This window comes from Mustela lutreola, chromosome 8 (assembly GCF_030435805.1).
Source record: "Mustela lutreola isolate mMusLut2 chromosome 8, mMusLut2.pri, whole genome shotgun sequence".
Classification (NCBI taxonomy): domain Eukaryota; kingdom Metazoa; phylum Chordata; class Mammalia; order Carnivora; family Mustelidae; genus Mustela; species Mustela lutreola.
In genome coordinates, this window is record NC_081297.1 from 129,986,558 (window position 1) to 130,012,840 (window position 26,283).

At 34.6% G+C, this 26,283-nt stretch overlaps 1 protein-coding gene across 16 annotated transcripts in view; it reads right to left on the reverse strand.

The window, feature by feature from the left end:
* ANKS1B (ankyrin repeat and sterile alpha motif domain containing 1B) overlaps positions 1–26,283 on the reverse strand; it is a 1,139,726-nt gene that overhangs the window by 608,782 nt on the left and 504,661 nt on the right. For all 16 annotated transcript variants that reach the window (XM_059186617.1, XM_059186610.1, XM_059186607.1 and 13 more), the window contains exon 12: positions 3,640–3,820. In XM_059186617.1, coding sequence (XP_059042600.1) covers positions 3,640–3,820 — 181 coding nt within the window. The remainder of the gene's footprint in view (positions 1–3,639; positions 3,821–26,283) is intronic.

Below are 26,283 nucleotides of genomic sequence, written 5' to 3' on the forward strand. Positions count from 1 at the left end.
TTCTCAAACTTAAAATGAACTCCTGGTATTTCTCCCTGTTCACCAAACCTGCTCTTCTGACAACCTCTCACATGTCAGTTCATAGTAAATCCATTATGACAGTTAATCAGAACAAAAGTCTTGAAGTTTTCCTTCTTTCTTTTTCTCATATACACTACATCCGCTCCACCATGAGATCCTATTGGATCTACCTTAAAAATATGTCTAATCTCCATCCATTTCTCTATACCTCCACTGTTTCACCTTTGATCTGAGCTGCCTTCATCTCTCATCTTAGTGCAATGCTATAATAACCTTCTAACTGGCCTTCTTTCTTCCAGTCTGTTTCCCTTCTTCAATCCACTCACAACACAATAGAGTGATCCTCATAAATAGAAGTTAGGTCATGTCATTCTTCTTCTCAAAGACCTGAATTTACTCTTCATTTCATTCTGAGTAAAAGTGAAAGTCCTTATAATGGCCTATTAGATCCTACGTGATCTATCTGCATTGCCTTTTTACTTACAAATATTCCATATTTCAGGGAATGGCAGTCTGATTTGATGACTATGCTTAAACCAAAAACTTCAGAGGCTTCCTTGAACTTTTCCTCTTTACTGTCATATATTCAATCAGTTATCATAACCTGTTGATTATTTCCTTGTATGTCTCAAATCCATTTACATCTTTCCATTGCTGATTACACTGTTTTTCCCCACCTCCCATTTTACCTCATCTCAAATCTATCGACAACATCTTAATACCAGAGTTATCTTTTTTCTATCGACTACATCTTAATACCAGAGTTATCTTTTTAGTTAAATGCAAATCTATTCATATCATTCCAAAGTGTGGTCAACTCCACATATCTTTTCCTTTAACAACTTTTTTTGATAATTCATAAATTGATATTTGGAATACATACAACAGTACCTTACAAGTAGGAAGTTTTAATATAATTCAGACTACTTTTGAAATGTCTCTGTCATCACTTAATCAAAGTGTTTTAGAGTATATAATTCATTTTTGAGGGTATATTATTAGTCTTTGTTCTGTAAATAATATTTTGTCAATATTAATTATTTTGTACATCTAATAATTTATAAAATGAACTGTAGATTTATCTAATAATTTAGATTATATTTTTAATTTGAGAAAAGGTCAGCTACCTGTCAGTACAGACTTATGTAAATATCTAGGCTATTTCCATCTTAAAATTACTGTGCATTTCAAATAATAATATTAAATAAGAAAAATAATAATATTAAACAATAATGATAATAATATTAAAGAAGAATGTTATTTTCCATAGCCTACAAAACACATTCACATAAATAAGCTTATTTATTACTACAAGTACTCAAAGAGTAGATATTATTTCCCCTTTTCAGAGGAACAAATTAGAGATCAGAGAAGATAAATGATTTGATGAAAAATATTCAGCAAATCAGTAATAGAACTAACTCTAAAATTTTTGATGTAACATGGGGGTAACCTTTTACATCAGGAAACCATAGTAACATGCTGTTTGAAACTATTTCAGCCATTAAAAGGTCAGATTTTGGTTCTGTTCAAGGGTCAGATCTGAAAATACCAGCTTTGGAATGTATGGCAAATTACAATTTCTTCACACATTTTGGATGGTACCACTGAAGTCCTGAGAGCAGTAAAATGTGTGTGTTTCTATCATTCCCCCTAGTGGTCAGAGATATGGGACTAGACCTATCTCTTCTTTTACTCTTAATTTTTATATAAATAAATAAAATTTCTATTTATCTCAAAGGACAAGTGAAAAAATTTAAAAATTAATCATCAAAAAAAAACCCCACTTATAATAAGGATAGGGAAAAAGGAAAACAGAATAATTTGGATAATTAGGATAATAATAATTAGGATAATAAGGATAGGGAAAAAGGAAAACAGAATAATTTGACAGAAGTGGAAAGAACAATGTTGAAACATGGTTTATCTTCTTTTTGTGTTTTCTTGTCTACAAATAACAATGACTAATTCATATATCAGTTATGAGTTTTAAATGAGTTAATATACATAAAATGCCTAAAACAGTATATGATATATAGTTTTAAAGTTTTTGCTTAAAACTTACTGATTATTAATATTTATGATTGTTCTTTTTGGATCTTTGTTATTGTGGTTGTCATCATATTGAGGGTCTTACTGAAGATAAGGTGATCTGGGCAGGCCTCTACGAGAAAGTGTATTTGCACCAAAATCCAAATGACAGTCACATAAAAATTTGAACACAGAGATTCCAGGCAGCGGGAGCCAAACTACAAAAGACTCAGGACTAGAATGCCTAGGAAAAAAGGCCATTGTGGACCAGGATGCATTTGCTTAAGTTTAGGTTAAAGAGCTGAGTAGTGGGATGCCTGGGTGGTTCAGTTATGATCCCAGGGTCCTGGGATCAAGTCCCACATTCAGCTCCCTTCTCAGGGGGGAGCCTGCTTCTCCCTTTCTTCCCTCTGCCTGTGATTCCCCCACTTGTGGATGCTCGAATAAATAAATAAAATCTTAAAAAAAAAATAAAAAGAGCCAGTCAGAGCTAGGTTAGACTGAACTTCTTTGGGTTTAGTGAGGAGTTGGATTTTATTCAAAGTTCAGGGAGAAGCCACTCATTATTTTATGCATGATAATGACACACTTTGATTTGCATTTTATAAATATCACTCTGGTTGCCAAGAAAAGGTCAGATAATAGCTTCGATAGAATATCAATGTCACCACTCCCACTAATCATAATTTTTAAAATCTTAGTTTTACTAGAGGAAAATTACTTTCTTGCTGTATTTTTGGAATGTTTGTATCAGTGCTCCTAAAAGTACAGTCAGAGTAATGGACTTAAGTATGATGCATACATTTATATAATCATAGATGCACTCATTTTTGAACAAAGGTTACATGGAATACCCATAAAAATGATATCTTCTGATTCTAAAATTCATAGTAATCATATTTACTGGGTTTAAAAATCACATCTCTTTAAGGCAAAGTAGTAGCAAAGTTCACCTACTTTAAATTATATAAGGGGAGGAGATCCTTTAGGTCTCACTTCTCATATTTCAGTCATTTGGCTTTCCGGTTATTAGCTTCTTGCCCCCTTCTTGCAAATCTGATTGGCTGGAACCAGATATGAGTTACTAGTGGGTGTGGTTACTTTCCTTAATCTTCCCCTTACCCCCAGCACTATTTCCTCACACCTCTCCTCTCCAAGTTCATACTGGTTTGAGTAGATTGAAAGCCCACTTAGGTCATAGTGTCCAACTCAATCTTACCAGGTTGATATGGATTCTGTAGCCTCAAAGCAGCTATTAATAAAGTTGTATATTGATGAGTTGATACCACTGTGTGGAGAGGGGTAAATAGCAGTGAAAGAAGAGCATTTCTAGGTCTCTGGTTATTTCACTACCATAATAGCATTAAATCATCATCTGTAACACGTTTAACACCTAGAAGACCATAAATATATTAAAAAAATTATATCCACACTCTGACAAAAATTATAATGCCCTACATTGCTATACATGTAGCTGAACAAAAACAGTGCAATTTATATGAAGATTCCTCTTAACCCCTCTGTATCTCATTAAGGCTTTAGGTTTAAAACTTCAAAAATATAGCTGCACAAAGTGAACTGCTTTACCTGTATGGCCAGTTCCCTCATTCTTGACTTCTGTGGTTCCCACAGAAGAGGTGGGTGGACTGACAGGAGGGCTGGAAGTAAAGCTTGCACACCCTGCAGATGTGTTGATTTCGAAATATTCTTGGTTGTGATTCATTCGATGAAAATCCAGAGAAGACACAATAGATGTTCGTTGTTTAGGCTAAAATAAATGAGCATGATGAGAGTATTATGACCATGTTCATCTTCAGCCCAATCTCCCAATTGATTTAATATCAATTATATCAATTATTTTATATCAATATTTAAGTGATGTTTTTATCAGTTAATCTATCTGATTTTTATACTTAAAATATACTGTGCTTCACAAAGAGATACTAAAGAATCTCTTGATAAGTTAAATAATGAAAAAAATATTTAATGAAAAAATATTTTGGCATAGTGGGTAAAATAACTTGGATTTTCTGTTAGGTTTCCCAGAAGACTGTACAAATACAGTACACAGAATTTCTTTTAATAATCAATTCAGAAAGTTGCAATTCTAAGTCACCTTTCATTTAACTAACATTTATTAAGCGTATGGCATTAAAAAAAAATATGGCATTTGCCAGACCCTGAGGATAAAGAATCTAATAATAAAAGAGCTCTTACAACACTGAAGCATAATTAAGGTAGTTCTGTTTTTTGTTCTCTATATAGTCCAAGAAATTGATAGCTTTAGATATTGTCCCCAAGTACCATATGCTGGAATTTGATAATCAGAATTAAGAAAAGTTATATAGAACATTTCCCAGGACTCTTTAAGAATCTACACAGTATTTTTTGTGAATTTTGATTTCCTTTTTTAAGGATTTTAATTAATCCCTGAAGAGCAAGAAAAGTCAATTTAAACATAAAAGTTAAAATTATAGAGCAATAGCAGATATAATCTATACCCTTCACCAGTAATGGATTATTCCCTATAGCAGCTTTCTGGGTTTTTTTCCCCCATAGTTTTAATTATATACACTTTTCTTCCTGCCTAGCAGAGCTTCTAACATTGTCCTTTAAAATTGCAGTCTTTTTGGCTCTCAAAATTGTGTGCATTTCCCAAGAATCAATCCAAGTTCTTATTTTTATTCATATTACTGAAATATTAACAATCCACTATAATAATTAACAAGAGATTAACTTTAATTTATCTGCAATAAAATTTACTATACTTTGCTATCTCCAAAGTATAGTAAACTCTTGGTTTACCGACATTTTCATTGCCCTCAAATACTTAATAATTTAACCACTGTACTCCATAGATTATTTTTCTGCAAAATATTCAGGCTCCCCTCTCTTCCAGCTCAGCACGTTTGGTTTTTTTTAAGTAGATATCATTTAGTCTATAATCTAAAATATACAATGATAATGAAAAGTTCTCTTTATTTTTTATATAAAGGGTGCCAGTTATCACACCATGCTTTATTATTTCACTATTAAAATATTTTTATGAAAGAGGTTTAGAGGCATTGTTATATAAGCAAGTCACTTATTATATGACATTTCAACTCAGTAGCAGAACTCAAATTAGTTCTCACATAGGACTTGGTGACTGAAGTGTGGAAGATTGAGGTGCAGTGTCAGGCTTACTTTCTCATCAAATGTCTATCCTTGGGGCTAATGAATGTCAATTTCACATTTATGTTTTTTCTACTAGATGATATAATAGTAAATAAAAGGCATGAAATATGGCACTGGCTCCAATGGAAACACAGTTCTGTCCATCATCTTTGTTTTTTTTTAATTGTATTATGATTTTGTTTCATGTTGTAAATAAGCAATGGACCAAATTTGTATAATGTTCTTTCTCATAAACTTTATAAAGATCAAGCCAACTGATACATATGATGCCTTTACTTCTGTTTCTTTTCTTATGAACAATTATTTTAATAAGTTGGATGTGAAGGTAAATAAAATTTTATAAATAAATAGGAATTAGGAAAAAATCACTAGACACAAAGTAATTTCTTTGTGCTTAGAGTTTAGTCCTAAAGATACATTTTTTTGGTGTTTAATTTTACTTTTCTGATTTTTAACTTAAATTAATTTTTAAATTTAATTTTCAATTTAATTTTTTTGTTATGTTCAGTTAGCCAACATATAGTGCATCATTATTTTTTGATGTAGAGTTCAATGATTCATTAGTTGCATATAAAACTCAATGCTCATCACAACACATGCCCTCCTTAATACCCATCACCCGGTTACCCCATCACCTCAAATCCCTTCTTCTATAAACTTCATTTACTTCTGTTTCTTTTTTTTTTTAATATTTTATTTATTCATTAGAGAGTGCAGAGAGAGAGAGAGAGAGCGACAGAGAGCGCATGAGTGGGGGGAGGGGCAGAGGGAGAAGGAGAAGCAGACTCCCTGCTGAGCAGGGAGTCCTATGAAGGACTTGATCCCAGGACCCTAGGATTATGACCCAAGCAGAAGGCAGACATTTAACTGAGCCACCCAGGTGCCCCTACCTCTGTTTCTTAAACACATGTTTCTGACTACCCAAATTTCTAATTATATTGAAATCAAAATTTGTTATGCAACATGATTGCATGATTTTCATGATTTCATGAAAGCAAACAGGTTATTTTTTGTTGATGTATTGATTAATTCTAAAAATATTTGTGTGGTTTAGACTAAATTGCAGATACCTTGGTAAGCAGTGTGGTAGGAATAAGACTAATAAGACATTGTCCTTGTTCTTCAGATTATTATAGACTTGAAGTGAGAGAAGGGATGGTGCATGAAGGAAGAAACAAGCTCTCCAAGGGTTAGGCATTAGTGCAGTATTATACAGTGATAGAGCTATGATAAGGGGAGGCACAATATATAAAATGTAAACCTCTATTTTAGAGAGGGGATCAGGAAAGGATTCCATAAGCAGGTGATTGATGGCTGAGTTGAATCTCAGTGAAGCAGATAGTAGGCAGACAAAAGAGGATGAGAAAAAGAAAAGAACAAACTGCAAATAGTTCATAATGGCTATAATGCAGAAAATGTGAGGGAGTGGTTGTTTCAAGCCATGAGATATTACAGGTTGCAGGGTCTAAATCATAAAATTCTTTAATGCCATGTTAAGTATTTTGTCTTTAATGTGTATATTTTAAGAAACCCTGAATGATTTCCAAGCAAGAGGATTTCATGGTTGGATGTGCATTTTAATAAACTCATTTTAGCAGTTTAGAGAATGGATTCATCAAGGCTGGATTAAAGGAAGGGAGACCAATTAGGAAGATGTTAAAGAGTTCCAGTCAAGACACAGTGAGGTCCTGAGGTAAAGCAGTGGCAGCAGGGTTGGAGATAGCAGATATTTTTAGGAGATGCTAGTAAGGTTAGCTCTTTAGGTCTTGAAATCTGATTGGACAAGAAGCTTGATCTTAAGAAGTCTAGGTGACTCACAGATTTTTCTTGGGTAGATGCCAGAGGATAGGTTTTTGTTTTGTTTTGTTTTGGTTTGGTTTGGTTTGGTTTGGTTTTGGTGAAAAACAGAAATGTATGTATTCTTATACCAGAAGTATACAAAATGTACGCTCATTTACTCCTGGGATTCAGTATAGACTGCTTAATACATGGTCATGCAAATCTATGTGATACTTCCCTTTCTTTCTTTGAGTGGAATGCTATGATCTCAGTGTAACATGGCTTCAAATAAAATAAATGGAGGAAGGGAGATAGGCTAATGGAAACCCAAAGAGAAGAAACCATGGATCAGTGATCATTTAACCGTATTCTTATTTGCTTCTTCAGAACTCTGTTTATCATTTACCCAGGAACATTGATGGGGGAGTTATTGCCCAAAGTTCTATGAGTATCTGAGATGATGAAGAATGAGAATCATTACATGTTAGTCATGCTTTAAGAAAGGGATCAGAAAACTATGTCCTGTGGCATATCTGTGGCCCACATCTGACCTGCCTCTTATTTCTGAAAATAAAAGTTTTACTGGGACACAGGTAGGTCCATTCATTTATTTATTATCTATGGCTGTTCTCATGTTAGAGTGGTAGGGTTGAGAAGTTGTGACAGAGGCCATGGTATTCACAACCATTTAAATATTTACTGTCTTGTCCTTTAGAAAAAACATTCATTGACAAAACCCTGTTCTAAGGCATCATTTTGCACATCATTTTTGTGTTTAATGAAATCATAAATATACATTCTCATTTATTTCCAGCCTATGTGCATTTAGATTGGGGGGCATGTAAGTAATCCTGACCAAATGACGGTTAGTCAGTCTCTATGCCACTCCTACTCTTCAAAAGATGTAGTTGTAAGATGAATGAGGGTCATTCTACCACACTGGGCTTTATGAGAAGTTGAATTAAGCCTCTTTTATGTTAAACTGCTGAGATTCTGGGTTTGTCTGTTGTGGCAGCTAGCATTATGTACCCTAACTAGCACAATGCAGTGGTTTAGAGGGGTTAAAGGATTTACTCAAGATTACATAGTAGTTAGCAGAGGGGCTTGGATTAAAAGGAAAGTTTATGTGTTCAAATCTAGAGACAAGTGGATGGTGCCTCAAAGCACAAAGGACAGAGGTGGGATTTTTTTTAAAAAGGATCTATATGGAAAAATGAAATAAAAACAAAAGGAAAAAGAATAAAGAGATGGCAACAATATTAAAATGGAGATTAAGGAAGATGAGTCTGTAAAATTTGCTCAAACTTTGATTTTAATGCATTCTATTTTTATTTTTCTAAATATTATAATGGAATCTTGCTAAGCCATAGAGTATAAGAAAGAACGTGTTTTCACAAATTCACTGAAATTACATATAAAATTTGCCAAATTTCAATGTGTAAAATGGGTCGCACTTATGTATACTTTGGCTACTCTAAAACATCTCCCTCCCCTGTGGCCCAACACTCACATGTCTCTATTTTCTAAAGGACTTTCTCCCACACATATTTACTTAACAAAGTCAGCACACTATAGATCATGGGCCAAATCCAGGCTTAAAATCTTGGGGACCTAAGGATGGTTTTCACATTTTTTAATGGCTAAAAAAAATAAATAAATAAAAAATAACATTAGTAATAGGTGAAAATTATATGAGTCTCAAATTTTAGTTTCCATAAATAAAGTTTTACTGGAACCTATACACACCCATTTATTTATATGTGGTCTATAGCTGTTTCCAGAGTTGAGTTGAGTGGTTATAATAGAGACCATATGACCCTGAATTATTTTATTCTCTAGTCTTTTACAGGAAAAAAAAAAAACACCCTATTGATTAATTAGGAAATGTCTCTGAGGGGCAAAAATGAAACAGCTAGGTGAATAACTGAAATAGCCAAAAGCATTTCCATAGAGTAGCTGGAACCAGGGGCAATTCGTCCTAAAAGGAAGGGAAAAAACATTTTCCTGTCTTCCATGTTAGCATCTTACTCCCTTGGACATGGGGACACTCATAGGGTGAAAGCACATCCTCACAGTCATACAGGTGCTCTGCCCTGCAAACCCATGCACCAAACCTTCATCCTCCCCATACTCAGGGTTTCACGGCTTCATCAACAGTTGCTGGCTTGGCCAGAAGCACCATAATTGGGGGAGCAAATGGCCAAGAAACCCACCCAGGAAGATGAGAAGATGTAGGTGGTGGAAACACAGAGGAGCTCAGGCTGTTTTTTCACAGGCCTCACTTACAAAACACAAACTGATTTTTATCTAATTGGTAAGAATTTTAGACAGCAACCCAAAAGCGTTAAACCCCAGGCATGGGGCCCTTCTTTGTGTGGGGCCCAATGAGACTGCATTACTTCCCACATCCACAAAGCCAGTGTCATATTAGTCCCTTGAAGGGACTAATGTGTAAATTTACTGGTAAAACCTAAGAGATGGCATACATTTTCTATACATATTGTGGTTTCTCTTAATCAGTCAGAACCTATTATTTTAAGAATTATCTTTATGTTCTGTAAAGATATAAGTGAAATACATTCTGATGCAACTTTAAAAATTTCATGCCATTTCTGCAAACCAGTTTGATTTGATACACATATGAATAAAATGAGAACACATAATTCCTGACTGGGATGAGATTTAGGTAACATGTGCATTTACATCCAAATATTCTCTGGATTGCAATCTAAGTTTCAAATATCCACTTTTATGTTTCCTCTTCTATTATTTTCAAATTATTTAAACTTCTGGACATTTTAAAAATCCACTTACTTAGAATTAAGTGGATTTTAAATCATTTGAATTAACTTAATTATAAAGGAACTTCATCAAGCTCCTAATAAAATGTCAAACAGAACTAGAGGGATGCTCTGGTGTCAGTACAAAGAAAAAGTAGTGCTAGCAAAAGTCAGGGTGATATTAAATCTCCAAGCAAAAGCAGCCTTCAAAATGAGTTCCCAAAGACAGTTGAATGTCAGAAAATTAGCTAGTGACCTCAGTAGGAATATGTGGAAATGATGGACTCTCCAGACACTAGCCCATTGATACCTTATATCAATATGAAGCAAAGTCCTGTCAAGCCAGTGGATATAAAATCAATGCCTTCTTAAATACTTTTTAAAAATAAAGATAAGGTAGATGATAAAAATGGAAAGTTAGATCAGCAGTATTTTCTTTCAGAACTTTAATCCACCTGGAGTATTTTGTGTATTTGGTGAAAAAATTTAGTTCTAAGCATTTTTCCCCAAAATAATATATACTGTCCAATGCCATCATTCTCTCACTGATTTGCAATGTCACCTTTATCATACACAAAATTTCCAAATATACACTGCATTTACATTTTTGGACTGAACTATATTCCTGTTGATCTACTTGTCTATTCCTATGCCAATACCATACTCTCTTAATTACCTAATGGCTCCTCCTCCTACTTCTAGAGCTCCTAGTCAACAGACATTGGATCTCTTTGATCCTCCTTGTTTTATATTCTGGTAGTATTCTACAGTTTGGTATTCTAAAGCACTTTAATCAATTTGTTAAAAAAAAATACTACTGAGCACCAACCATGTGTTAGACACCTGCTCTAGGTTCTGGAGATATATCAGTGAACAAATAAGATAGAAAACTTTGTCATTTTATCATGACTTTAGGTATAATGATTGTATTTTTTATTTTCAATGACTTTTCTTGTTTTCCAAGTATTCCATTTTAAAAAGAACCTCTTCTTAACGTTAGAAGTTAATACCCCCTCAAATCTTAGGATATTGATTACAATCTTTTTCTGTCTTTAATTCTGTTTTCTCAAAGATCATTTACTTTGTTCATTAATCTTGTTTCCTCTCTTTTTAATTGTTCATTCTCCTCAAATGTCTGGTGTTTTAGTCAACCATTTTTAATTACATAGGACACTTCCCATTTCTCTTACTTGCTCCAATTCCCACGTAGGAGCTTCAGCAACTCTTCCCCTTACTGAGATAGTTATTATCATCTGGTAGGAAAACAAAGCCACGTTAAGATGTTGAGGTTCTTTAGTTGCCCTAACTAGTCTCTGTCTAAATCCAATGCCATTTGTTATACCTTTTAGAAGTTCCCAAATGCTTCTGAGTAGCCCTCAATGTTCATCACTGCTATGGATTTATCCTTTTTTTAATATTTATTTTACAATTTTAATTGTATGTACAGAGGGAGAGGATGTGAAAAGTTGGGATCAGTTTACCTTCTTGAGTTAGAATTCCCATGCTTCTGTGCCTTGATCACTTTTTAAAAAGTATAAAGAAAGGATCTGAAGGAATCCAGATGACAATTCAGTAGGGGTAGAAATGGTTAAACTTTTTATTATCGATATCTTACAAATTGAAAACAATTTCTATTTTTTTTCTTTTCAATGAAAGGAAAAAAATTTAAATGTACTTTTTTTCATGAATATAATAGTTAATGTGATTAAGATTTATTTAAAAGATGTAGAACTTCCTATGATAGGGTAAGAAAAATACCATTCCTTTGTTGTATGTAGAGTTATGGCCAAACAGAAAATAAAGTATGACCATTACAAGAAAGTTAAAGGGGGAGTGAGTAAATATCAGATGCTTAAGAGGAGTAGACCCTCTTCTAGGAACTTGAGATTTGTAATCTCATTTAAGCCTAGAACATTGGTATTAGATGTAGCTATTACTCTTTCCATTTTACAATATACCTGAGATTTAGAGATAGTCTCACACTTACGTGGGAGAGTTGAAGTTAAAACACAATCCTGAAATTTCAATTGATTGCATTTTCCCATCATACTACAGGTAAAGCAAAAAGAAGCATAAAGTTACAGGTGAAGTCAAGAACCTAATAGCTCTTGAATTTCTCATCTTTACATCAATGAGCATTTTCCTATTCTCAGTCCATTGGCAGCACTGATTTTTTTTTAAACAATCATCATTTTAAGGAATATTGAAGAAAATTCAATGGGTGGAAAATAGGAACAAGTAGAACACATAGGAACAAATAGAACCTAATTCTCCTATATATTAAACTCTTACAGTTACTAGGTGTTTAATTAAAAGAAAGGCAGAAATTTTAAAAAATCTATTTTCTGCTTTTATCTCTTCAATTTGTATCATTTTTATATGGAGATATTAGCCAAAAGATTAACACATGAATTCATTTTCTATTAAAAGACACAAAATTATAAAACTTTTAGTATATTCTTAGTAGTTGGCATATATAGGAATGAATATAAAGCTTTTAAAATGGAAAATCCATATTTCTCCATATGAAATAGTTTCTTCATATAAGTTATTCAAATATGAACTGAAAAGACTACATATAGTTTTATTTGATAAAGGTGTTAAGTAGTCCTGGAAGAATTGGACAGCCTTTGACTTTCAAACTATGAGTTTGTTCTTATAAATGCTTCTCCAAACATTAAAATACTCATGACTATCTTAGAAAATAATATTTTTTAAATTAGACATTTCAAATATTTGTGCATTAATATTTCAAAGATGCTCAAGCCAAATGCAAATGTGTGTAAAATTTAAAAACCAGCTTTATTTCCCACATTTAAGTTCTTTAAAAAAAAATTAAATGATTTGTTTCACTTTAGGAGAAGCAGGAAGTAATTATACAAAGGATTACAGAAGTTATGTTCTGAGCAGCCAAAGTAGGAAGCTCGTATCACTGTGTGGGTGAAAGAAAGAAATTTCTACAAATAAAGGGACATATTATCTTTTTTTTTTTTTTTGGTTTTATTTTTTATTTTTTATTTTTTAAATTTTTTATTTTTTATAAACATATATTTTTATCCCCAGGGGTACAGGTCTGTGAATCACCAGGTTTACACACTTCACAGCACTCACCAAATCACATACCCTCCCCAATGTCCATAATCCCACCCCCTTCTCCCAAACCCCCTCCCCCCCGGCAACCCTCAGTTTGTTTTGTGAGATTAAGAGTCACTTATGGTTTGTCTCCCTCCCAATCCCATCTTGTTTCATTGATTCTTCTCCTACCCACTTAAGCCCCCATGTTGCATCACCACTTCCTCATATCAGGGAGATCATATGATAGTTGTCTTTCTCTGCTTGACTTATTTCGCTAAGCATGATACGCTCTAGTTCCATCCATGTTGTCGCAAATGGCAAGATTTCATTTCTTTTGATGGCTGCATAGTATTCCATTGTGTATATATACCACATCTTCTTGATCCATTCATCTGTTGATGGACATCTAGGTTCTTTCCATAGTTTGGCTATTGTGGACATTGCTGCTATAAACATTCGGGTGCATGTGTCCCTTTGGATCACTACATTTGTATCTTTAGGGTAAATACCCAATAGTGCAATTGCTGGGTCATAGGGCAGATCTATTTTCAACATTTTGAGGAACCTCCATGCTGTTTTCCAGAGTGGCTGCACCAGCTTGCATTCCCACCAACAGTGTAGGAGGGTTCCCCTTTCTCCGCATCCTCGCCAGCATCTGTCATTTCCTGACTTGTTGATTTTAGCCATTCTGACTGGTGTGAGGTGATATCTCATTGTGGTTTTGATTTGTATTTCCCTGATGCCGAGTGATATGGAGCACTTTTTCATGTGTCTGTTGGCCATCTGGATGTCGTCTTTGCAGAAATGTCTGTTCATGTCCTCTGCCCATTTCTTGATTGGATTATTTGTTCTTTGGGTGTTGAGTTTGCTAAGTTCTTTATAGATTCTGGACACTAGTCCTTTATCTGATATGTCGTTTGCAAATATCTTCTCCCATTCTGTCAGTTGTCTTTTGATTTTGTTAACTGTTTCCTTTGCTGTGCAAAAGCTTTTGATCTTGATGAAATCCCAATAGTTCATTTTTTCCCTTGCTTCCCTTGCCTTTTGCATTGTTCCTAGGAAGATGTTGCTGCGGCAGAGGTCGAAGAGGTTGCTGCCCGTGTTCTCCTCAAGGATTTTGATGGATTCCTTTCGCACATTGAGGTCCTTCATCCATTTTGAGTCTATTTTTGTGTGTGGTGTAAGGAAATGGTCCAATTTCATTTTTCTGCATGTGGCTGTCCAATTTTCCCAGCACCATTTATTGAAGAGGCTGTCTTTTTTCCATTGGACATTCTTTCCTGCTTTGTCGAAGATTAGTTGACCATAGATTTGAGGGTCTATTTCTGGGCTCTCTATTCTGTTCCATTGATCTATGTGTCTGTTTTTGTGCCAGTACCATGCTGTCTTGATGATGACAGCTTTGTAATAGAGCTTGAAGTCCGGAATTGTGATGCCACCAACGTTGGCTTTCTTTTTCAATATCCTAAAGGGACATATTATCTTTTTTAACTGGCATAATATTTTTAATTACATTTTTTTTGTTCGGAAATAATTGTTGATTCCCATGCAGCTATAAAAATAATACAGAGAGATCTCATGTGTTCTTTTTATAGTTTTCTCCAATGATACAATATCATGCAAACCTACAGTACAACATCACAACCAAGATAACTGACTTTGATACAGCCAAGGAACAACAGTTCCACCCCAGAGGGACCCCCTCATTGCTTCATTGCCCCTTCTATAGCTACACTTACTTCTCTCCTGCCCTGACTTCTTCCTTAACTCTTGTAAATCACTAATCTATTCTCTTATTTCTATAATTTGTCATGTCAAAAATTATATATAAGCAGATGTATGATAAATAGAATCATACAGTATATAATCTTTTGGAATTGGCTTTTCTCAGCATAATTCTCTGGAGATTAATCCAAGCTGGTTTGTGTATCAGTATTTTGTTCCTTTTCATGCTGGGTAATATTCAGTTGTATGAAGGTAGCACAGTTTTTTTTAACTATTCACCCACTAAAGGGATCCTGTTGTCTCCATTTCTTGGCTTATGAATAATGCTGCTGTAAATATTTGTGTACAGAGTTTTCATTTAGCTGGGACAAATTCTCAGGTGTTCAAATGCTGGGTGATATGATAGTAAAGTCTTTTAAGTTTTAAGAAACTGCCAACTATTTTCTGATTTGCTGTAACATTTTACATTTCTACCATCAATATATGAGCTTCTCCATGTCCTTGTTAGCATTTGAAGTCATCATTACTTTTTATTTTAGCCATTCTGATAGATATGTAGTAGTATCTCATTGCAGCTTTCATTTGCATTTTCCTAATTGTTAATCATGTCAAAAATCTTTTCATGTGCTTATTTGCCATTTGAATATTCTCTTCAGGGAAATGCCTCTTCATGCCTTTTGCCCATTTTCTTTTCTTTTCTTTTTCTTTTTTCTTTTTCTCTTTCTTTCTTTCTTTCTTTGTTAAGTTATGTGACTAACATAACTTTACATCATTACATTACATCATTAGTTTTTAATATAGTTTTCCAAAATTAATTGTTTACATGTAACACCTAGTGCTCCATGCAATACATGCCCTCCTTAATACCCATCACTGGGCCAACCCATCCCCCAACCCCCCTCCCTTCTAAAACCCTCAGTTTGTATCTCAGAGTCCATGGTTTCTCATGTTTCATCTCTCGCCCTCTGATATCCCCTCCCTTCATTTTTCCTTCCTTCTCCTAATGTCCTCCATGCTATTCTTTATGTTCCACAAGTAAGTGAAACCATATGATAATTGATTTTCTCTGCTTATTTCCCTCAGCATAATCTCCTCCAGTCCTCTATTTGCTGATGCAAAAGTTGGGTATTCATCATTTCTGGTGGGTGAGTAATATTCCATTTTATATATGGACCACATCTTCTTTATCCATTCATTTATCGAAGGGCATCTCGGCTTTTTCCATAGTTTGGCAATTGTGGACATTGCTGCTATAAACATTGGGGTGCATATGGCCCTTCTTTTCACTACATCTGTATCTTTGGGGTAAATATCCAGTAGTGCAATTGCAAGGTCACAGGGTAGCTCTATTTTTAATTTTTTGAGGAACCTCCACACTGCTAAAGTGGCTCCACCCACTTGCATTCCCACTAACAGTGTAAGAGGGCTCCCCTTTCCCCACATCCTCTCCAACATTTGTTCTTTCTTGCCTTGTTAATTTTTGCCATTCTAACTGATATAAGGTGGTATCTCAGTGTGGCTTTGATTTGAATTTCCCTGATGGCTAATGATGATGAACATTTTTCATGTCTCTGTTAGCCATTTGTATGTCTTCATTGGACAAGTGTCTGTTCATGTCTTCTGCCCATTTTTTTACTTGATTACCTGTTTTTTGGGTGTTGAGTTTGATAAGTTTTTTTTTTTTTTTAATGATCTTGGATATCAGCTCTTTGTCTACAGTGACATTTGCAAATATCTTCTCCCATTATGTGAGTTACCTCTTAGTTTTTTGACTGTTTCCTTTGCTGTGCAGAGATTTTTATCTTGATGAAGTCCTAAAAGTTCACTTTCACTTCTGTCTCCCTTGTCTTTGGAGATGTGTTTTGAAAGAAGTTGCTATGGCCAATGTCAAAGAGGTTACTGCCTGTGTCCTCTTCTAGGATTTTGATGGATTCCTGTCTCACATTGAGGTCTTTCATCCATTTTGAGTTTATCTTTGTGTACAGTGTAAAAGAATGATCGAGTTTCATTCCTTTGTATATAGCTGTCCAATTTTCCCAAAACCATTTATTGAAGAGACTGTCTTTTTTGCATTGGATATTTTTTTGCCTGCTTTCTTGAATATTATTTGACCATAGAGTTAAGGGTCCATATCTGGGCTCTCTATTCTGCTCCATTGATCTGTGTGTCTGTTTTTGTGCCAGTACCATGCTGTCTTGGTGATCACAGCTTTGTAATAAAGCTTGAAATCTGCTCTTTACATGTTCTAGATATTCATTGTTTATCAGGTATGTAGCCGACAAATGTTTTCTTCAGTTTATACTCTTCATCTCTTAACAGAATTTTTCATAGCAAGCATTTTTAATTTTGATGAAATACAATTTATCAATTTTATATCAATTTATAAAATTCCCTTTTATAGATCATGGTTCAGGTGTTAAGTATAAGAACTCTTTGCCTAGCTCTAGATCCTAAAGATTTTATTCTATGCTTTTTTTAAAAGTTTTACATTTTACATTTAAGTCATTTATCCATTTGAGATAATTTTTGTAAAAGGTATAAGAATTAGGCCAAATTTCAATTTTTTGCCTATGTATGTCTAATTGTTCCCATGCCATTTTTGAAAAGGCTATCTTTTTCCTCCATTGAATTGCTTTTGCACCTTCGTCAAACATCAGTTGAGTATATGAGTCTATTTCTGTGTTCTCTTTTCTGTTCCATTGATCTATATGTCTATTCCTCTGCTAATAATACCATACAGTCTTGAATATTGTAACTGAAAATCTTAAAATTAGGTATATTAAATTCTTCCCAATTAATTTTTTTCTTCCAAAATTGTTTTAATTATCCTACTTCCATTACATTTCCATATATATTCTAGAATAAACTTACATGTCTTCAAAAAATCTTGCTTGGATTTTATTGGCACAGCCCCTTTGGAAAATAGTATGAAGTTCTCCCAACTAGTTAAAAATAGAGGTACCATATGATATAGCAATTGCTCTACTGGGTATTCATCCAAAAGATACAAACATAGTGATTCAAAGGGGCACATGAACCCCAATGTTTATAGTGAAATTATCAACAATAGCTAAATTCTGGAAAGAGCTCAGATGTCCATTGGCAGTTGAATAGATAAAGATGTGGTATATATATATGCAATGGGATATTACTCTGCCATCAAAAACAATGAAATCTTGCCATTTGCAACAACATGGATGGAACTGGAGGGTATTATGCTAAAAGAATGTCAGAGAAAGACAAATGCTATACAATTTCACTCGTGTGGAATTTAAGAAACAAAATAGATGAACATAGGTGAAGGGAAAGAAAAATAAAGTAAGATGAAAACTGAGAGGGAGCCAATCCATAAGAGAGCCAAACTCTTGGAAACAAACTGAGGGTTGCTGGAGAGGAGGTAGGTGGTGGGTGGGGGAGGGATAATTTTATGATAGGCATTAAGGAGGGCATATGATGTAATGAGCACTGGGTATTATATGCAACTGTTGAATCACTAAATTCTACCTCTGAAATTAATAAAAAAAATATGGGGAAAAATCTTGCTTGGAACTTAATAGGAATTATATTAAACTCATATTATCAAGTCTTTTAACTCATGAAAACTGTCTTTTACATACTTACTTTAAAAAAAATTTTCTCTCACCACTATTTTGCACTTTTCAGTATACATGTCCTTTACATGTTCTGTTAGATTCACACCTAAGTATTTCTTTTCATGTATAAGTGTGTGATTATAAGTGGTATTGTAATTTTAATTTCAGTGTCTACATGTTCATTGCTATTTCATAGAAATATAGTTGCAGTTAAATGGGTGTGGGTATTAAGAAGGACACTTGCTATGATGAGCACTGCATGTTGTATGTAAATGATGAATCACAAAATTCTACTATTGAAACTAATATTACAATATATGTTAACTAACTGGAATTTAAGTGAAAACTTAAAAAAGAAAAAAAATAGAAGTACAATGCTTTTTTAATGTTTATTTTGCATCCTGTGACCTTGCTGAATTTACTATTTATATATATTTTTTGTTGTTTTATTGTGTATCTCTTGGGTTTTTCTACATGGACAATCATATCATCTATAAACAAAAACAGTTTTATTTCCTCCTTTCCAATCTGTGTAATTTTACTTCTTCTTTTTTTTTTTTTCCTTATTGTACATGATAGAACTTCTGGCACTATTCTGAATAACAGTGGTGAAGAGATTAGACATCTTTATCATGTTTCCAATTTTAGGAGGAAAGGATTCAAATTTTTGCCATTAACTATAATTTTGGTTACAGATTTTTGTAGATGCTCTTTATGAAGTTAAGGAAGCTATCCTTTATTCCTATTCTAGAATAATTTCTTTTTTCTTTTTAATCATGAATGGATCTTGAATCTTGTTGAATTCTGTTTCTGCTTCAATTGATATGATCATTCCGTTTTTTCCTCTTTATTTTATTTCAAGCATTAAACCAGTCTTGTATCTCTGGAATAAATTATGCTTGGTCATGACATATAATTCTTTGAACATATTGTGAATCCTATTTACTAATATTTTGTTAAGGAATTTTGTGTCTAATTCATGAGTTGATATTGCTTTGTAGTTTTTGCTTTTAGTTGTTGTTTGGCTTTTTGTTTGGTTGTTTGATTGGTTTTGTACTGTCTAGTTCTGGTATCAGGGGAATACTAACTAGCTTCATAAGATGAACTGGAAAATATTCCCTCCTCTTCTGTTTCAAAAAAAATTTATTTATAATTGGACTTAACCTTTCTTTAAAGCTTAGAGATTTCTTTCTTGGAAAATTTTAAATTATGAATTAAATTGCCTTAATAGTTATAAGACAGCCCAGTGATGGGTATTAAGGAGGGCTTGTGTTACAATGAGCACTGGGTGCTATATGCAAATAATGAAGCACTGAACACTACATCAAAACTCAACACCCTAAGAACAAATAATCCAATCAAGAAATGGGTAGAGGACATGAACAGACATTTCTGCAAAGAAGACATCCAGATGGCCAACAGACAACATGAAAAAGTGCTCCACATCACTCAGCATCAGGGAAATACAAATCAAAACCACAATGAGATACCACCACACACGAGTCAGAATGGCTAAAAGTAACAAGTCAGGAAATGACAGATGCTGGTGAGGATGTGGAGAAAGGGGAACCCTCCTACACTGTTGGTAGGAATGCAAGATGGTGCAACCACTCTGGAAAACAGCATGGAGGTTCCTCAAAAAGTTGAAAATAGAGCTACCTTACAACCCAGCAATTACACTATTGGGTATTTACTCTAAAGATATCAATGTAGTGATCCAAAGGGGCATGTTCACCTGAATGTTTATATCAGCAATGTCCACAATAGCCAAACTATGGACAGAACCTAAATGTCCATCAAGAGATGAATAGATAAAGAAGATGTGGTATTTATATACAATGGAATACTATGCAGTCATCAAAAGAAATGAAATCTTGCCATTTGCAATGACATGGATGGAACTAAAGGGTATTATGCTGAGTGAAATAAGTCAATCAGAGAAAGACAATTATCATATGATCTCCCTGATATGAGAAAGTTGAAAGGCAATGTGGGGGGTTTGGGGGGTAGGAAAAAAATAAATGAAACAAGATGACTTTGGGAGGGGGGTGCCTGGGTGGTTCAGCGGGTTAAAGCCTCTGCCTTCGGCTCAGGTCATGATCCCAGGGCTCTGGGATCGAGCCCCACATCGGGCTCTCTGCTCAGTGGGGAGCCTGCTTCCTCCTCTCTCTCTGCCTGGTTCTCTGTGATCTCTGTCTGTCAAATAAATAAATAAAATCTAAAAAAAAAAAAAAAAAAGATGGGATTGGGAGGGAGACAAACCATAAGAGACTCTTATTCTCACAAAACAAACTGAGGTTTGACAGAGGGAGGGGGGTTAGGGAGAGGGTGGTGGAGTTATGGACACTGGGGAATATATGTGCTATGAAGTGTGTAAACCTAGTGATTCAAAGACCTGTACCCCAGGGGCTAATAATACATTATATGTTAATACAAAATAAAAAATTTAAAAAAAACTAATGATGCACTCTATGGTAACTAACATAACAAAAAATGTTGTAGGACTATTTACATTATTTTTTTGATATTGGGTGAATTGTGGTAGTTGGTGTTTTAAGAATTTCTTTTTCTTTGTTGAGATTTTTTAAAAAAGATTTTATTCATTTATTTGTCAGAGAGATAGATAGACAGGCAGGCAAATAGGCAGGCAGAGGCAGAGGGAGAAGCTAGCTCCCTGTGGAGCAAGAAGCCTGATGTGTGGACTTGATCCTAGGACCCTGGGATCATGATCTGAGCTGAAGGCAGCTGCTTAATCGACTGAGCCACCCAGGTGCCCCTTTTGTTAAGATTTTATTTATTTATTTGACAGAGAGAGAGAGAGATCACAAGTAGGCAGAGCAGCAGGCAGAGAGAGATGGGTAAGCAGACTCCCTGCTGAGCAGAGAGCCTGATGCGGGACTCGATCCCAGGACCCTGAGAACATGACCTGAGCTGAAGGAAGACACTTAACCCACTGAGCCAACCAGGTGCCCCAGGAATTGTTTCATTGTCAAATGTATGTGGAAAGAGTGGTTTGTAATATTACTTCTGATGTCTCAGGGTCTGTAGTGACATTCTCAACTTCATCCTGATGTAGGTAATTTGTATTTTTCTTTTTTTTTCAGTTCATTTTAAGAATAGTAGGAAGTAATGATATAATAATTCAGAGAGATATATTCTGATCAGTAAAAATAGGAAGCATACTTTATGAGAATTTTTTTTTACAAATAAAGGTGCAGTGTTGTTTAAAGGTGCAGTTGTTTTTTAATTGATCAGAAGTTACTGAACTTTCTTAATTCTTAATTTATATCATTGCTTTACTAACAATAGCTCTCATTAAACACATGATGTGCCAGGTATCCTATATATGTTCTTTTTTCATATAAATATCACAACAACTTTGCAAAAGTGATTTTTACAGATAGGGAAAATAAAACTTCCCAAAGGACACTCAAGTAACCTTCAAAGACAGTTTTAGAATCTAACTCTCTCAACATTTCAAAACAATGCACACACTTGCCATTGCACCATGCTGCCTTTTCTCCACAGTTACCTAAAATGTCTTTTTAGATGATAAAAATAATGGTGCTTTTTCATTTGGTTGGTAAGAAAATGAAAGTTTAAAACTAAATCCCCCCCCCCCACTGGGAATCTATAATAGCAATTTCTAAAGAGTTTATCACCAAAAAATAAATAGTAGACAGAAGGAAGAAGTTCTGGTTTAAACCAGCAAGATGTGACAATAAGAGTACTTACATGGATGGATTTAAGATTACATGAAGTTTTAAGAAAAAATACATAGAACTTCTTGTGGAACAAAATGCAATCAGTATCACAGGAATTTATGTCATGGGATAATGGTTTTTTTTTTTTTTTATGAAGGTAAGTATTCAAATTAATTTTGGCTAACAATTTCAACTCCTTTTCCACTAAGTATTTTCCTAAAACATTTATCAAAATGTACATCAATAAATTTTTTTCTTTATTACTTGTCCAATCTCTAGCAAAGGGAATGCTCAAAATGCAAAAGAAAAGGCAACATAAAAAATATTTAAAAACAAAAACATTAACTCAGTAATTTTTAAACAATCAAAAATTGGCTTGACTTATATGTTAATTTTGTTTAGAGTTCCCTTGAAGAAACAAAATCAGTTAATTCTGAAACATTCTGAAATTCTAAAATGTCTTTTTTTAATCTTCATATCAATGAGCACTCAATTCATTGGTATCCCAAATTCAAATGCATCTATAGGCTTTCTGCTAGTTCCTATGAGTAAAATTTATTGACATATGTTTATGAGTCAGAATGGGATTTGGAACAAGAAAGAACTAGATTCAAATCTTAGTGCCAGTATTTACAGTTCAGTATTTGCAGCTATAAATGGGGATAATATAATCTGCTCTGTAGAATTGTTATCTGGATTGAAATAATGTACATGAAGCTCAAGGATAATGCCTACTTCAGAATAAATAATTGGTAAATATTTGTTCCCTTCCTTTACTGCAAGATAGTAGAACCTGACCAAAAGAATGCCATTGATGAATTAAGTCACAACACAGCTCTCCAAATAACTGGCAGAATCACCAAATTAAATGCAGAAGACAGTGACCAATGTTACACTATCATTTGCAGAGGTGAGAGTTGAAGGGAAACGAGCAATCAGTAGGTTTGGAAGAAAATACAGCAAAAGGACTTATTTCAGCAATATTTAAAACAGATTTGCTGGGGCACCTGGGTGACTCAGTCATTAAGTGTCTACCTTTAGCTCAGGTCATGATCCTGGGATCAAGCTCTGCATTGGGTTCCCTGCTCCCCAGGAAGCCTGCTACTCCCTCTCTTCCACTCCCCCTGCTTCTGTTCCCTCTATCGCTGTGTTTTTCTCTGTCAAATAAATAAACAAAACAAAATAAAACAGCTTCCCTGAAAATTTTAATGGCTGCCTTCAGCAGAGCACTATCAGGGGAGTCTCTGATGGGAAAAAAGGGGGAGAGACCCTGGTAGAACCTCTCTAAACATCTGTCCATCTCTGATTTGCAGGGATGAGGGCTCAAGGGAATGAAGAACCACAGTGCTGGGGAGAAAGTAGAGAACATGGACGTCAGATAATCTCTATTTCTCCATTGTGGATAAGCAATTTTAGAAAGCACAGCATTTGGAAGTCCAGGAGCCTCTGTGATGACTTTATAAAAGCAGAAAAGTAGGAAGTTGTTAAGAATTTGAATAGCTAGCAGCAGATAGCAGTTTTGGAAAAAGAAGCCAGTCACTAGCCACATTCTGAACCCAAACAAAACATTGTTACCTGGTGTACTGGCTTACAAGAGAATAAGTAGCAGAAAATAATTGCTCTGGTAGGGGTGCCCATGTTTGGTTCTGTCATCTCCACTTACCAAGTTAAAGAGTACTAATCAATAATCACCAAAAGACAGAGTTAGTTTCTTCCCCCACAGACTTCATATTCTTGTAAAAAAGGGAGACATGGAGTGGAGAAGTGAAAAATACTATTATGAAGCAGAGGGTGTTAGGAAGACATAAAATGAGGGATCCAACCTAACTTGGGGTAGAAGAAAAAACTTTAAAGATGTGATATTTCAACGGCTACCTGAAGGAGGATGAATCGGGTTGAAATGAAGTGTTTAAGTCAGAGGGAATATCATAAGTATGTCTTGATCCTGAAACAGGAAAAAAATAGAGACAGCGCATATAAGAAATGAGAAGGAGGGTGGTCTGTTTGGAAGACAAAAAAGGGGGGAGCACAGTAAGTAAGGACACTTTTTCCAGGAATTTGTAAAAATTAAAGAAAACTGGTGTAACTCCAGGGCCAAAAGAGACATTTTTATGATAACATTGGTTCCAGCTGATGGAGAAGAGGTAATAAAAAGATAGATGTTAGGAAGTCAGAAACCAAAAGGAATTGAGAGTGCAAGTTTCCTGGGCAGACAAGGAGTATAATTTTGAAAACATGTGAGAACTTTGGTTTCAGAGAGATATGGGGATACCTCCAATTTAATAAAATAAGAGAGGAAATGATGTGTTCAGGAAGATTTTACAAAGTGTTTGCCAAAATGTTGAAGTAATACCTCATTGATGACTTCCAATTTCTCTATGAAGTGAGGGTGATGCCAGGTAGGAAAAAAATTGGGCATCTGAAAGACTAGAACTCAAAAGTCTCTGGGAAGTTTTGCCTGAAATTTGCAGGGTGATATTTATGTCTGCTGGATAATGTGAAGGGCCCAACTGAGACTGAGAACCATGAATTTATAATGGTAAATTAAGTTTATGTATTGATTTATTTAATTTCTCTATATAGCTATTTTTTCTATTTTATCTGAAAATAAATGAAAATGGCTTGTTACTTTCTATTTACTCTTGTATTTATTCACTTATTTTGTTATATATATATACATATATATATATGTATATATATACATATATATTGAAAATTAACAAAAGGAAACCTCATTTAAAATGGAATTGGGGGGCGCCTGGGTGGCTCAGTGGGTTAAAGCCTCTGCTTTCGGCTCAGGTCATGATCCCAGGGTCCTGGGGTCGAGCCCCGCATCAGGCTCTCTGCTCAGCGGGGAGCCTGCTTCCTCCTCTCTCTCTGCCTGCCTCTCTGCCTACTTGTGATCTCTGTCAAATAAATAAATAAAATCTTTTAAATAAATAAAATGAAATTGGGAGGTCAGCAGAAGGAATTCTCACACCTTATCACTCTTCCTCAATTACTGAAATACAGGAAGAGAGGGACCTTGCAAGTTGATATACTTTACTACACCAGCAGGAGGAAGAAAGGTTTTATCCTTCCCCAGTAAAAGCCCAGCAATAAGAGACTGTGACAACTCAGCCAATGAAAAGCCATCATACTTAGAACCCTCAGCTTACTCCAATAGACTTTTTACTTATAAAAGCCACTCTCAGCCACCCCCCTTTCCTCTGCAAGAAAAGCATTCCTCTCCTTTGTTTTCCAGATTTGCCAATAGTTTTGCTGTAGCTTGCATGCCCCAAATTCCAAGTCCCTGGTATTCCTGAATAAACCCATTTTCCTAGTAAAATAGCTTTAAGGTTAACTATATATATAAATGAACTATTGCTGTTATATTTATTTCCGTGAAATATAACAAGCAGGGAAACAGGCTTATAACTACTATATGTTTATTATGAACTATGTACTTTATCAATATAAAAAATCTTGTTCATTCCTAATGCATCTTTTCTCCTTTTTTTTTTTTTCAAGTTTTTATTTAAAATATAGTTAGTTAACATATAGTAGTATTAGTTTTAGGAGTAGGGTCTAGTGATTCATCACTTACATATAACACCCAGTGCTCATCATAACAGGTACACTCCTTAATATCCATCACCCATTTAATCCACCCCCCACCCTCCACCGGTCTACCTCCCTTCCAGTAAACCTCAATTTGTTTTCTATAGTTATGAGTCTGTTTTCTAGTTTGCCTCTCTCTCTCTCTTTCTCTTTTTTCTCCTTCTCTGCCATTTATTTTGTTTCTTAAATTCCACATGAATGAAATCATATGTTATTTATCTTTCTATGATTGACTTATTTCACTTAGCATAATACTCTCTAGCTCCATCCATGTTTTTCCAAATGGCAAGATTTTATTTTTTTGATGGCTGAGTTTATATATACATACACACACACACACACACACACACACACACACACATACATACACACATCTTCTTTATCCATTTGACAGCTAATGGACATCTGGGCTCTTTCCATAATTTGGCTATTGTCTGTAATGCTGGTAGAAACATTGGGGTGCATGTAACCCTTCAGATCAGTATTTTTGAACTAATGCCTTTTTTTTTTTTAAGATTTTATTCATTTATTTTGGGGACAGAGAAAGCAAGTGGGAAGAAGGGCAGAGGGAGAGGGAGAGATAAAATTCCATGTAGACTCTACACTGAATGCAGAGCCCAACATAGGATTCAGCCCAGGACCCTTGAGATCATGACCTGAGCTAATCAAGAGCTAATCAAGACACTCAACCAACTGAGTCACCCAAATAAATGCCTTGTACTAATGCTTTTTGTCTAGGATTCTATTTTGTTTTAAATTTTTTTGACAATTTTTTTTAAACCATAACTGCTTTTTCTA